The sequence below is a fragment of the Lepidochelys kempii genome, chromosome 3, assembly GCF_965140265.1.
Source record: "Lepidochelys kempii isolate rLepKem1 chromosome 3, rLepKem1.hap2, whole genome shotgun sequence".
NCBI lineage: Eukaryota > Metazoa > Chordata > Testudines > Cheloniidae > Lepidochelys > Lepidochelys kempii.
Window position 1 is genome coordinate 147,276,842 of NC_133258.1, and position 14,274 is coordinate 147,291,115.

The 14,274-nt window shown below is 43.5% G+C and overlaps 1 protein-coding gene across 3 annotated transcripts in view; it reads left to right on the top strand.

The window, feature by feature from the left end:
- RASGRP3 (RAS guanyl releasing protein 3) overlaps positions 1-14,274 on the top strand; it is a 104,842-nt gene that overhangs the window by 81,831 nt on the left and 8,737 nt on the right. For 2 of the 3 annotated variants that reach the window (XM_073338433.1, XM_073338434.1), the window contains exons 11-13: positions 1,560-1,676; positions 5,024-5,139; positions 12,754-12,901. In XM_073338433.1, coding sequence (XP_073194534.1) covers positions 1,560-1,676; positions 5,024-5,139; positions 12,754-12,901 — 381 coding nt within the window. The remainder of the gene's footprint in view (positions 1-1,559; positions 1,677-5,023; positions 5,140-12,753; positions 12,902-14,274) is intronic. The other variant, XM_073338436.1, reaches the window with a different exon arrangement.

The following is a 14,274-nucleotide window of genomic DNA, read 5'->3' on the forward strand; positions in this document are numbered from 1 at the left end:
CTCAGTTGCAGGCATAAATAAACAAGTCCACCTTCTGGCATTTTTCATAAGGATAAGGCTATGTTGAGGCCTCCCTTGAAATTTATCAGCAAGGCTGTCTCAGATCTTTCACTTGAACAAGTCCATCTTGTCCTTTTTCTTCCCTAAACCACATAGTCACTCAGGGTGAGTCAGATGGTATTCTAGGTATCACATGTAGAGCTGGGTGTATGTTTTTCTTTTTAATTTGCCAAATAATGCAGCTTTGGTCAAGGCAAAACTATTTGTGACATTGACACAAATTCGTGAATAGTTCTGGCAAAATAATTTTTCGGAACTTAAGCACTGTTCACAAAACAGGAGGGAGGTTTTAGGGCACTCACCTAGGAGATTGCAGGCCCAAGTTCAAGTCCCTGCTCCAATGACTATTTAATTAGTCACCGCTAACAGTGCTGCCACCACCAAACTCCCCCTCTGCTTTCAGTGCCCAGAAACTAAACAAAATGAGACGTTTTGTTGCAGGTCAAATAAAATGTTTCATTTGATCCAAAATGAAGTTTTTTGTCAATTTTTTTGATTCATCAAAATTTTGCACAATTGTCGGTTTGGGTCAAACTGAATTTTTTTTCCCAACTTTTCAGAACTGACAACGAACTGAAAAAATCAGTTATTCACCCAACTCAAGTCACATGAGCTGTCAGCTACTGTTTAGACAAGAACATGCTATTCTGAAAATCAAACAGGCTGGCTGGCGCCTTTGGAGAGAAATCCAAAGGTTAGTCCCTCTGCTCAAAGGCTGTCTAAATGGATTAGGCTGAGTCCACAGTCCTTTTATGACCTCCCTAAAGTCCCTGTGCCAGAAAGATTTATGACTTGTTCCACTAGGATTAGCAGCTTCCCAACCAGGCAGTTGTAACATGCCTTTATCAGAAGTCAGTAGGGCTCCTATGTGGAACTCTGTCAATGCTTTCATAAACCACTATTCGCTTGACACAACACGAAGCATAAATGTTAATTGCAGGAGGGCGCTGCTTTCATCACTGTTGAACAAGCAGTGCTCCTTGTCCCACCTCCTCAGAGAGGACAATGCCAGTTGTCTGCTAGTGGTGTGATTCTGTGGAGGCAACCTCAGTAAGGAGAAAAGGAAGTTACTTACCTTGTGTAACTCCTGTTCTCTGATTGTCTTGTCTCTACAGTGCCACACTGACCTTCCCTCCGCCCCTCTATTTTGGAGCCTGGTAACTGTTGAAGCACCTAGCGGTAGAAAGAAACCAGAGAGAGTTAGCAGGGAAAGGCTATTCATGCATGCACCCTCAATTGTCACTGCTCCTGGAGGTTTGGTGGCTGCATGCTTAGGTGTAGGACTCCAACAGCATGGGGGCAATACAGTCTGAGAACTGGAGCTGTGTGAGGTAAGGAACTCCCCTCTTCCTTGAGCCCTTACTTGACATCTTACCAAACAGGTTTTTCACAGCCTCGCTGATCCGATAATTTGTCATTCTGGACTGCAGTGTTACTTTAGCAATGAACTTTGTTTTATCATTAAAATTTGAAAAATACTGTTTTCTAATTTCTGTCAGCAACCTACCTCCCCAACGACCCCTAACAAGCCAGTAGTGCCACTGGAGTGGGCATCTGGAGTGCTACCAAAACCTGACCCAACCATCATTAACAAGCACATAAGAAAGCTAGTGGATGTAAGTATTTGAGAGATTATATTACTCAAAGGGGACAGCAACTTTGCCTTTCCTAAGATTTCCAAGCGCAAGATGAATTTCTATTTTATAGTAACTTGTGATCTTCTTGCTTGTACTGTCAGACTTTAACTTTACTCTGAAAATCAAAGATCAGGTCAGCAACCCAGTATCCGTATGCCAAAGCATAAACTTTCAGAAGTTTGAAGTCAGGCTTCCCTTTTTATGGGCTCTATTTGTAAAATGAGGTGCAAATGGATTTTGGCAGGCACCAATGCAACTGCAACCCTTTCTGAAATCTTATCTGTAAGTGCTACAGTAACTTATGTTTGCCCTGACTTGCTGGCAAACCTCACGATTCTTGGCACCAGTGTGTTAATGCAACTTTTTGACAGCTTAAAAATCAGGCAAGTCAAATTTGTACTTCAGAACCAAAAGGGCAGAAATGATTTTTATTTTATTTTATTGTTCAGGATCTGACAAACTTAGTCTAAATTCCCTTCCCCTCAATGAGCCATCTTCAGAGAGAAGCCATGCCTAGTTTAGCAGCATTTGGTAGCCTGAGCATTCTATTGGTGCCATCAGCAATATTTCCAAACATCAGGACAACAATTTTCTACTATAAACCTCAACTCCATTCTGTTCTGGGCCACATGGTCAATAGGTTTTGTTGTTGTTGTTGTTGTTACGACTTGGTTGAGATTAATCATTGGTTAAGATTAGCTCATATGATCCTATGATATAAAAGCACCATAAGCCTGTGCTAATTGCGACTGCGGCACAGTTAGGACCTGCTCTTGCTCCCATTGAAGTCAATAGGAGTTTTGCCATTTATTTAAATGGGAACAGGAGCAGGGCCTTTGAGTGCAAAGATCTGGGCTGCATTAATCCTAGAGATGAGCTATAACTAGACCTTGGTGGTTCAAATAAAATGGGAGCTGGATCTGAACAGTCCTGGGGTTTTTGTTTTTTTGGGATTTGCAAAATAAAAACTACAAGGCAATCTGTGGCCCATCTCGGATTTAAATTTAGACTGGTGTTGAGTGTCTGGAGCATATTGTGCATGCTGAAGGTAGCATAGTCAGTCTCTGTCTCCCATTTTAGAGGCTGATGTCAGACATGTGGGCATAATTAGGTTGAGAATTGTGCTCTGGAGCTAACAGACCAAATTTGGAAGGGATATGTAAGGTGGAACAAATCTTTTTTTTTGCTAATTTAGAACTACTTACATTTGCTCCACTGAAGTGTAATGGACTCTTAATGGGCTAATTTGCATACCGAGGAGCCAGAAGACCTACATTAAAGTTAAAAAATCCCAAAACAAACTAGCACTCTATGGAAAGTAGGAGGTTTCTACTTTCCAGAGAGTGCTAGTTTGTTTTGGGATTTTTTAAAGCCAGAAGACACCATCAGATCAGCTGGTCTGTCCACCTGTACAACAGAAGCTATTGAATTTCAGTCAGTTTTTACCATTCTAATGAGCCCAATTACTTGCATTAGTGTCTGGATGGCTTTCTGGAAGATACACTTTAGTCAGTCTTGATTTGAAGACGTCAAGAGATGGAGAATCGCCCACTTCCCTTCGTAGTTAGCTCCATGAGTATTCACCCTCATTGTTAAAAACATGTGCCTTATTTCTAATTTGAATTTGGCCTTAGTTTCCAGCCATTGGTTCTTGTCATGACCCTTTACACTAAATCAAAGAGCCCTTTATTACCTGGGATTTTCTCCCTGTAAAGGTATTTATACACTGTAATCAAATCACCTCTTTTCTTTTTTTGATAATCTACATATTAAGCTCTTAAAGTCTGTCACTCAAGTCATTTCTCCAACTGTCAAATCATTTTTGTGACTCCTTTCTGCACTCTCTCCACTTTTTCCACACCCTCTTTACAGTGTGAATATCAAAACCAAATGTGCAGTGTTCTAAGCCTTGGTCTCACCAAGGTAATATAGAGAGGGAAAAAATCCATTATTTCCTTGCTTATACCCCCTAAGGATTGCATTTGCCCTTTTTGCCAATCATCACACTGGGAGTTCGTCTTGAGTTGCTTGTCCGCTATGATCTCTAAATCCTTTTCAGAGTCACTGCTTTCCAGCATACAGTTTCCCATTCCTTGTTCCTAGACATGTGACCTTGCATTTGACTGTATTAAAACACACTTTGTTGGAAAGGGACCACCTTGCCAAGCAATCCAGATTGCTCTGTATGACTGTACTGCCCTCATCCCTATTTAACATTCCTCCAATTTTGTATCATCTGCAAATTTTATCAGTAGTGATCTTATATTTACTTCCAGATTATTGATTACAATGTTGAATAGCATCAGTCTGGTGGAAGCCCACCTGAAAACACCCCATTTGATCATTTCCCATTGACAGCTAATTTTTTTAATCTGTCAGTTATCTAGTTCCTAATTCATTTAGTGTGTGCTCTGTTGAACTGTGTAGTGATAACATTGTAATGAGAATATCATGCAGTAGTAAATCAAATGCCTTTCAAAAATCTAAGTATACATAAATCTACATAGTTAGCGTTACCAACCACATCTGTAACTGCATCAAAAAATGAAATCAGGTGGTTTGACAAGATCTATTTTTCCATAAAACTATTTTGACTTTGACATATACTTTTCTCCCAGTTTTATGGCATGTGACTTAGAGTTCCTTATGCAAATGCAAATAGCTACAAAGAAATTAAATTAGTGTGGCACGGGAGGGCCTTGCTTACACTACCTTATGCAACCTTGTGAATTTGGGACACTATCTGTGTTTCCATTAGGCGGTATGTCATAGATTGAGTGTGTGTGTTTGAGTGTAGGGGTTCTGGATGTCAGGGTATTTGTAAATAAAGTAGATTTATGAAGTATTATATTGGAGAGAAGAGGAACAGCTCTGGTCATAAACTTATAAAACGTAATCAAGAAAATTTGTAATACTGAAAAGAAAGTGTCTTATAGGTGTGTGGTGTTTTTACCAAGTACATCAGGCAGGATGAAAAGGGTGGTGCAAGGGGGATGATTTGACAGCATGTGTGAATAAAAGTGAGTAGGATTATTGTATGTGTGGTGGGAACTCAGCAGTATGTACATTAGGTTACTATCGAGGGCAAGTTTTCTTTGAAGAACTGGCCTTTTCCCTATAGTCTAACAGATCTGAACATGAAAGTACCAGGTACTAATAGCATGCATTGGATTAAATGAACCAGTTCAGCAGTGTCTGGTTAATAGGGATGGACATTTAACTCATGTAACTCCAAAACTGGTTTGGAGTCATAAATGTGCATTGATTGGATTTTATTTTGCCATTGTGTTGTCAATGAGACAGACAGTACTTCCTTCGTCTTTCAGTCTGTTTTTAGGAACTATGATCATGACCATGATGGTTATATCTCTCAAGAAGACTTTGAAAGTATAGCTGCCAACTTTCCTTTCCTGGACTCCTTTTGTGTATTGGACAAAGACCAGTAAGTTTATATTTTTCTTTAATTTCTTTCTTTGTTTCACTGGATTTTTAAGTTAAAGAACACAGAATGCCTCCCAGACCTCCAAACTTTTTATATATGTGCCTTTTCACTCAGAAACTGGAAGAGAAATGATGATTAATCTTTTACCTTTTGTTATTTTTTTATTATTTATTATTATTATTTATCATTTATATTGCAGAAGTTCCTAGGAGCCCTCCAGTTCAGGGTCCAATTGTGCTCACATTTAGACAATTCCTGCCCCAAGGAGCTTACAGTCAAAAAGATGTGATATATCAGATGGATAAAACAAAGAAGCAGGCAGGTAGGGGCAGGAGAGATGGTAACAAATAGTACAGAATGTGCACAATTCTTAGCCAATTGGGAGTGGTTATCATAATTATTTAAATTTGATTTGGCAGATTACACAAGTAGGTGACTCTGATTAGCTAATTAAACCATTTAGAACGTGTAAAAGAAGAATAGAAAATGGTACTAAAAATACCAGAGTGATGTGGTGTAAGGCTTTCCTGTTTAATTAGGCCTCTGAAAATGTTAACATCTTGGTGAGGTGTGGATTTAAACCTCAATAGTATAAGCCCTGGTCTACACTAGGACTTTAGGTCGAATTTAGCAACGTTAAATCGATTTAAACCTGCACTCGTCCACACAGTGAAGCCCTTTATTTCGACTTAAAGGGCTCTTAAAATCGATTTCCTTACTCCACCCCTGACAAGTGGATTAGCGCTTAAATCGACGTTCCCGGCTCGAATTTGGGGTACTGTGGACACAATTCGATGGTATTGGCCTCCGGGAGCTATCCCAGAGTGCTCCATTCTGACCGCTCTGGACAGCACTCTCAACTCAGATGCACTGGCCAGGTAGACAGGAAAAGAACCGCAAACTTTTGAATCTCATTTCCTGTTTGGCCAGCGTGGCAAGCTGCAGGTGACCATGCAGAGCTCATCAGCACAGGTGACCATGATGGAGTCCCAGAATCGCAAAAGAGCTCCAGCATGGACCGAACGGGAGGTACGGGATCTGATCGCTGTTTGGGGAGAGGAATCCGTGCTATCAGAACTCTGTTCCAGTTTTCGAAATGCCAAAACCTTTGTGAAAATCTCCCAGGGCATGAAGGACAGAGGCCATAACAGGGACCCGAAGCAGTGCCGCGTGAAACTGAAGGAGCTGAGGCAAGCCTACCAGAAAACCAGAGAGGCGAACAGCCGCTCTGGGTCAGAGCCCCAAACATGCCGCTTCTATGATGAGCTGCATGCCATTTTAGGGGGTTCAGCCACCACTACCCCAGCTGTGTTGTTTGACTCCTTCAATGGAGATGGAGGCAATACGGAAGCAGGTTTTGGGGACGAAGAAGATGAGGAGGAGGAGGAGGTTGTAGATAGCTCACAGCAAGCAAGCGGAGAAACCGGTTTTCCCGACAGCCAGGAACTGTTTCTCACCCTAGACCTGGAGCCAGTACCCCCCGAACCCACCCAAGGCTGCCTCCTGGACCCAGCAGGCGGAGAAGGGACCTCTGGTGAGTGTACCTTTTAAAATGCTATACATGGTTTAAAAGCAAGCATGTGAAAGGATTACTTTGCCCTGGCATTTGCGGTTCTCCTAGATGTAGTCCTAAAGCCTTTGCAAAAGGTTTCTGGGGAGGGCAGCCTTATTTCGTCCTTCATGGTAGGACACTTTACCACTCCAGGCCAGTAACACGTACTTGGGAATCACTGTAGAACAAAGCATTGCAGTGTATGTTTGCTAGCATTCAACCAAAATCCGTTCTTTCTCTCTCTGTGTTATCCTCAGGAGAGTGAGATATAATTCATGGTCACCTGGTTGAAATAGGGTGCTTTTCTTCAGGGACACTCAGTATAGCCCATTCCTGCTGGGCTGTTTGCCTGTGGCTGAACAGAAATGTTCCCCGCTGTTAGCCACAGGGAGGGGGGAAGGTTGAGGGGGTAGTCACGCGGTGGGAGGAGGCAAAATGCGACCTTGTAACGAAAGCACATGTGCTATGTATGTAATGTTAACAGCAAGGTTTACCCTGAAAGAGTGTAGCGACTGTTTTATAAAATGTGTCTTTTTAAATACCGCTGTCCCTTTTTTTTTCTCCACCAGCTGCATGTGTTTCAATGATCACAGGATCTTCTCCTTCCCAGAGGCTAGTGAAGCTTAGAAAGAAAAAAAAACGCACTCGCGATGAAATGTTCTCCGAGCTCATGCTGTCCTCCCACACTGACAAAGCACAGACGAATGCGTGGAGGCAAATAATGTCAGAGTGCAGGAAAGCACAAAATGACCGGGAGGAGAGGTGGAGGGCTGAAGAGAGTAAGTGGCGGGCTGAAGAGAGTAAGTGGCGGGCTGAAGACAGGGCTGAAGCTCAAATGTGGCGGCAGCGTGATGAGAGGAGGCAGGATTCAATGCTGAGGCTGCTGCAGGACCAAACCAGAATGCTCCAGTGTATGGTTGAGCTGCAGCAAAGGCAGCTGGAGCACAGACTGCCACTGCTGCCCCTCTGTAACCAACCGCCCTCCTCCCCAAGTTCCATAGCCTCCACACCCAGACGCCCAAGAACGCGGTGGGGGGGCCTCCAGCCAACCAGCCACTCCACAACAGAGGATTGCCCAAAAAAAAGAAGGCTGTCATTCAATAAATTTTAAAGTTGTAAACTTTTAAAGTGCTGTGCTTAAAGTGCTGTGTGGCATTTTCCTTCCCTCCTCCACCACCCCTCCTGGGATACCTTGGTAGTCATCTCCCTATTTGTGTGATGAATGAATAACGAATGCATGACTGTGAAGCAGCAATGACTTTATTGCCTCTGCAAGCGGTGATTAAAGGGAGGAGGGGAGGGTGGTTAGCTTACAGGGAAGTAGAGTGAACCAAGGGGCGGGGGGTTTCATCAAGGAGAAACAAACAGAACTTTCACACTGTAGCCTGGCCAGTCATGAAACTGGTTTTCAAAGCTTCTCTGATGCGTACCGCGCCCTCCTGAGCTCTTCTAACCGCCCTGGTGTCTGGCTGCGCGTAACCAGCAGCTAGGCGATTTGCCTCAACCTCCCACCCCGCCATAAACGTCTCCCCCTTACTCTCACAGATATTGTGGAGCACACAGCAAGCAGTAATAACAGTGGGAATATTGGTTTCGCTGAGGTCTAAGCGAGTCAGTAAACTGCGCCAGCGCGCCTTTAAACGTCCAAATGCACATTCTACCACCATTCTGCACTTGCTCAGCCTGTAGTTGAACAGCTCCTGACCACTGTCCAGGCTGCCTGTGTACGGCTTCATGAGCCATGGCATTAAGGGGTAGGCTGGGTCCCCAAGGATACATATAGGCATTTCAACATCCCCAACAGTTATTTTCTGGTCTGGGAAGAAAGTCCCTTCCTGCAGCTTTTGAAACAGACCAGAGTTCCTGAAGATGCGAGCGTCATGCACCTTTCCCGGCCATCCCACGTTGATGTTGGTGAAACGTCCCTTGTGATCCACCAGAGCTTGCAGCACTATCGAAAAGTACCCCTTGCGGTTTATGTACTCGCCGGCTTGGTGCTCTGGTGCCAAGATAGGGATATGGGTTCCGTCTATAGCCCCACCACAGTTAGGGAATCCCATTGCAGCAAAGCCATCCACTATGACCTGCACATTTCCCAGGGTCACTACCCTTGATATCAGCAGATCTTTGATTGCGTGAGCTACTTGCATCACAGCAGCCCCCACAGTAGATTTGCCCACTCCAAATTGATTCCCAACTGACCGGTAGCTGTCTGGCGTTGCAAGCTTCCACAGGGCTATCGCCACTCGCTTCTCAACTGTGAGGGCTGCTCTCATCCTGGTATTCATGCGCTTCAGGGCAGGGGAAAGCAAGTCACAAAGTTCCATGAAAGTGCCCTTACGCATGCGAAAGTTTCGCAGCCACTGGGAATCGTCCCAGACCTGCAACACTATGCGGTCCCACCAGTCTGTGCTTGTTTCCCGAGCCCAGAATCGGCGTTCCACAGCATGAACCTGCCCCATTAGCACCATGATGCATGCATTGGCAGGGCCCATGCTTTCAGAGAAATCTGTGTCCATGTCCTGATCACTCACGGGACCGCGCTGATGTCGCCTCCTCGCCCGGTATCGCGTTGCCATGTTCTGGTGCTGCATATACTGCTGGATAATGCGTGTGGTGGTTGATGTGCTCCTAATTGCCAAAATGAGCTCAGCGGCCTCCATGCTTGCCTTGGTATGGCGTCCGCACAGAAAAAAGGCGCGGAACGATTGTCTGCCGTTGCTCTGACGGAGGGAGGGGCGACTGACGACACGGCTTACAGGGTTGGCTTCAGGGAGCTAAAATCAACAAAGGGTGTGCCTGTACATCAAGGAGTATTTCAGGCAGGACTGCACGGAGGGTTCCAATAAGAAATGGTGCACCAAAGTTATCGTTGTTATTGGAACAAGGAGGTTAGCCTGGCCTCTGATTGATACATGGCTAGATTAACCTCGCTGCGCCTTCTCTGTGACTGACTGCAGTGTGATCTAGACAGGGGAGGAGGAAAATGAGTACAAAACAAATCTGGTCTATTTCTTGTTCTGACCCACTCCATCTATCCTTTACATCTTTGGCTGGCAGCAGACAAAAAAGGCGCGAAATGATTGTCTGCCCTTGCTTTCACGGGGGGAGGGAGGGTGGGAACGGGGTCCTGACGATATGTACCCAGAACCACCCGCGACAATGTTTTAGCCCCATCAGGCATTGGGATATCAACCCAGAATTCCAATGGGCAGCGGAGACTGCGGGAACTGTGGGATAGCTACCCACAGTGCAACGCTCCGGAAGTCGACGCTTGCCTCGGTACTGTGGAAGCGCTCCGCCGAGTTAATGCACTTAATGCACTTAGAGCATTTTCTGTGGGGACACACACACTCGAATATATAAAACCGATTTCAAAAAAACCGACTTCTATAAATTCGACCTAATTTCGTAGTGTAGACATACCCTAAAGCACATCAGCATGTCAGATGTGCCATTGTTGAATCTGTACCTTGGTGTACGACTCTAAGGCCTCCATTTGAGTGATTAACATTTATTAGATGTGACTGGGGATTTTTTTAATGGAATGCAAGACACGCAGATCCTAGGCAATGAGCACCCTACAAACAAATATCTTATTATGATTTTCCTTCATGTGCAGTACCTTGTACACTTTTTCAGTTGCTTCCTCTTAAAGATGTAGCTAAGAGTGAAAAGATCCAGAATATGAACTGGAAGGGGTTTTTGATTATTTATTTGTTGTTTCCTCCGATGAAATTTGCTAGGATTTTGTTTTGTTTTGGGGGGAGGTTTGAGAATTTTCTGTAAACTCTGGAGCAATTGTACAAAATTTCAAAACTTTTCAACACTTTTTATTACTATCATCTGTCAATTTTTCACAAATACAAAGGCCACTTTTATATTTTGGAAGGAAAGAGACACAACCTCCACGTAGTTAACGATGTCCAGCCAATCAGAACCAAATTCTAAAAGGCAGGTCCCATCCAGGTACACAGCTACATGCTTATTTGCCATCCTTATTACTTAGTAAGAGTAGTCTGGACCTGTTGACTGAAACCAAGATGTAGCCTTTTCTCCAGATCTTCTTGGGAGCAGATCAGGGCCAGGACATCAGAGTTGCTCTAACTTGCCCCAGTTGAGCACCTCATGAAACCCAGTGATTCTACAAGCTAAGAGCCCCGGGGGTGTTCTATGTTTGGGTTAGTTTAGGCCACTACAACTAAAGGCCTGACTCTTTTCATATCAAAATTGTACAAGCCATCTGCTTTGTACAGCTGCTCTAAAATATTTTCAGTTGGTGAAATAGATGTCATATCTCTCAGTCTAAAGAACATACATGGTACACCGTGTGATTGCTGCATGAACAGTTACATCAGAACAATCACCTTGCCTGTCCTGAAGGTCTGGTATCTGATCAACACACTTGTTACATAAGAGAACCTTCCTGAATCACTGGGCACTGGTGTGGTATTGTAGGGAAATGAGGACATGGAAGTTATCTTGCTGGGCTTTAGAGTGATACTTCAAGGAAATTAATGGGAGATGGCTTTTTTTTTTTTTTTTTTTTGCGTGGGGCACAGAGGAAGAGGGAAACATCGAGTATTTATTAAGGGGAAACAGCAATCATTGGAAGAAGGGTAGGAGGCTTTTTGGGCCTAAGAAGTTTTGACAGTATCCTTGTAAGTATAATAAGTATATTAATTTGGCTGATCACAAAAGCACTGCTAAATCGGTTTACATTCATATGATATGAATGCTTTAAAACCAGTATGAAAGATAGAGAATACAACATTATCACGAGGAGAGCTGTAGCATTGCCCTGGCACCTGAGATCTAGGGTGAAGCAGCACTCTGGCACATCTCCTGGTGCATGGGGTTGCAACACCACTTAAATTCGGCACGGCTGCCCCTCCAGCATGGACAGAGGAGCAGCTGGGCCAAACCTAAGTGGCATTGCAACAGGGCAGGTGGAGCCCAACGCTGCACAAATTTGGCCTAGCTGCCCCCGATAAAGACAGAGGCGCGACCTCCCAGGCTAACTTGAGTGCTGCCATGATCCCATGTGCTGGATCACATCACTCAAATTTGACCTGTGCCTTGGGAGAGAGTGGAGCCACGGGGTGGCTGGGATCTGGAGGAGCTGCCCTAGCCTGGGACAGGAGTGAAAGGCTGTGCTTGGTGAGTACTGATGAGTGGCCGGAAGGGTTCCTTGGGGGGCTGTGGGCTAGTTGCTGGTGCGCTATGGAGTGAGTGGGGAGTGCTGAGGTGGTGAGGGTACGGGGGTGTTGGGGGCTGTGGCTTGTGGGACTGAGGGGTTGGGAGGTTGCTGTGAATGGGATGTATGCCAGCCACGGGTTGGGGGCGGGCTATCAGGATAAGTAGGGGCTGATGGAAAACTATTGCCAACCTTGTCTGGCCAGCCAGTTAAATTGGTTTATGGAGTGGCCCAAACATAAATGGAGCATACCAACGATTGTTGCCCTTATTTGAAGTTTGTACAAACTATTAATGTTGTAAAAACAGTATCTTACATATGTCATCAGTGGGCTTTTTGACAAACTACATGGGTGCTTTGGATGTGCCTTGCTACCTGGTTTACAGTTTGGCATATAGATACTGAGTTAAGCATGTCTTTTTTTGATACGTGTGTTTGTTACTAAGGTGTGAAGTCTCGTAACTGCTGTTGCACAGTTTCAGTTAGATAAAATGAACGGGTAAAATGTTGGTTGATTGTTATAGTGATAACACAAGATAATCTCCCAAATCTATCTCATGGGTGAGAGAATTAGCAACTTGCAATCACTTCTGAAGGGCTCCTGCACCATAAAGTTTAGCACTACAATGCTGATCTATCATCAGGAGAGAAAGCCATGCCTGCTAGGCAATGAATTTAGTTTTAGCTCTTTAATAAGGGGCAACACTATCTCTTTAGAGCATCTGAGTAGAGACTTGGTTTCTCTGCCATCTCTGTTATATATTATGTTCTGTACATGTGTATTCTATATGTTTTTAAACAGTTGAATCCCAAAATGTCCAAAGTGGCGACATATTAATAGATTACCCTGAAATTCTTTGAACAGGGATGGTCTTATCAGCAAAGAAGAAATGATGGCCTACTTTCTGAGGGCTAAATCGCAGCTACAGTGTAAAATGGGACCAGGTTTTATTCATAACTTTCATGAGATGACCTATCTTAAACCAACTTTCTGTGAGCACTGTGCAGGATTTGTAAGTATGTTTTTAGCACTCTCATGCTTCACGTATAGACTTAGTCAGACTCAGGATATGATGAACTAACACCACAAAGAGGAAATGGGCCCCAAACACTAGAAGGAAGAATAGTGTCTTCATCCTGTCCTAATATCTCATTACAATGAGACACTGAAAATGTTTACTCTGTGCTGTCGATATTTTCTTCCTTTGGCTTTTGGATATTTTGAATTTTAAGACTTTCTCTTTGGGAAAGAGAGGTGATGGCCAAGGAAATAAGGGTCCTAGAGGATGGAGGGAGAGAATCCTCACAGAGAGCTTATCTACACAGGGAGCTAAACCAAATTAACTAGAGAAAGTGGGTGTGTGGAGTAGATGATGTGGATGAAGAAGAGGCAGAACTTTTTCATTAAATTGCTCTTGGCACCATAACTCTGCTCAGATTGAGAAGAATGTTAAAAAAATATCCAATAAATCAATGGCACTTTTAGCAACATGTATAAAATATGAAAAATGATTTGATTTCTCCAACATAACATACAGAATGCCATCAATTAATGATAGAGTACCATCTTTTAAACAAATTAACTCTTTACTGAAGCATTTCCTGAATAGTCAAGCAAACCAAATATTTTTTTAAAACCAATAATAAACCTTTCACCAGTTCTGCTTCAAACAAGTCATAATAAAAGAATGAATCAGTAGGCTTTAAATAAAAGGAATACTTGTGGCACCTTAGAGACTAACAAATTTATTTGAGCATAAGCTTTCGTGAGCTACAGCTCACTTCATTGGATGCATGCAGTGGATTTTCCACTGCATCTGATGAAGTGACTTGTAGCTCACGAAAGCTTATGCTCAAATAAATTTGTTAGTCTCTAAGGTGCCACAAGTACTCTTTTTCTTTTTGCGGATACAGACTAACACGGCTGCTACTCTGAAACCTAGGATTTAAATGTTACTTTTAAATGAATGTAAAGTACAATCTGAAATATTATGCTGGATTATCATTTTCCCATTTGAACTTCCATTGAGGAGGTATTGTTTTTTCAACACATAATTGGTTTCCATATCACTCGGTGGCAAAAATCCACTCTCCTTTAGGACCAACATAATATCTGCTCGTTGTTTCCCTTCTTTTTGCCTCTTCCTTTCTTTCTCTATCTTTGTGAGTCTTCTCTGTTCTTCCCTCTGTATTTCCTTCCCTGCAACAATTCCCACCTCCCCATGGTCTTCACTCGCACCTTTTCCCATTCTAACTGCTAAAATGATCAGCAGTGGAATACTTAATGTTGAAGTGGCCTCATGAGAGTAGAGGAGGTCACACTTATTAGATCTGTCCTTTTCAGGCTATCTGCAGTTGCAGGAAGACATCACTGCATTGGTTACAT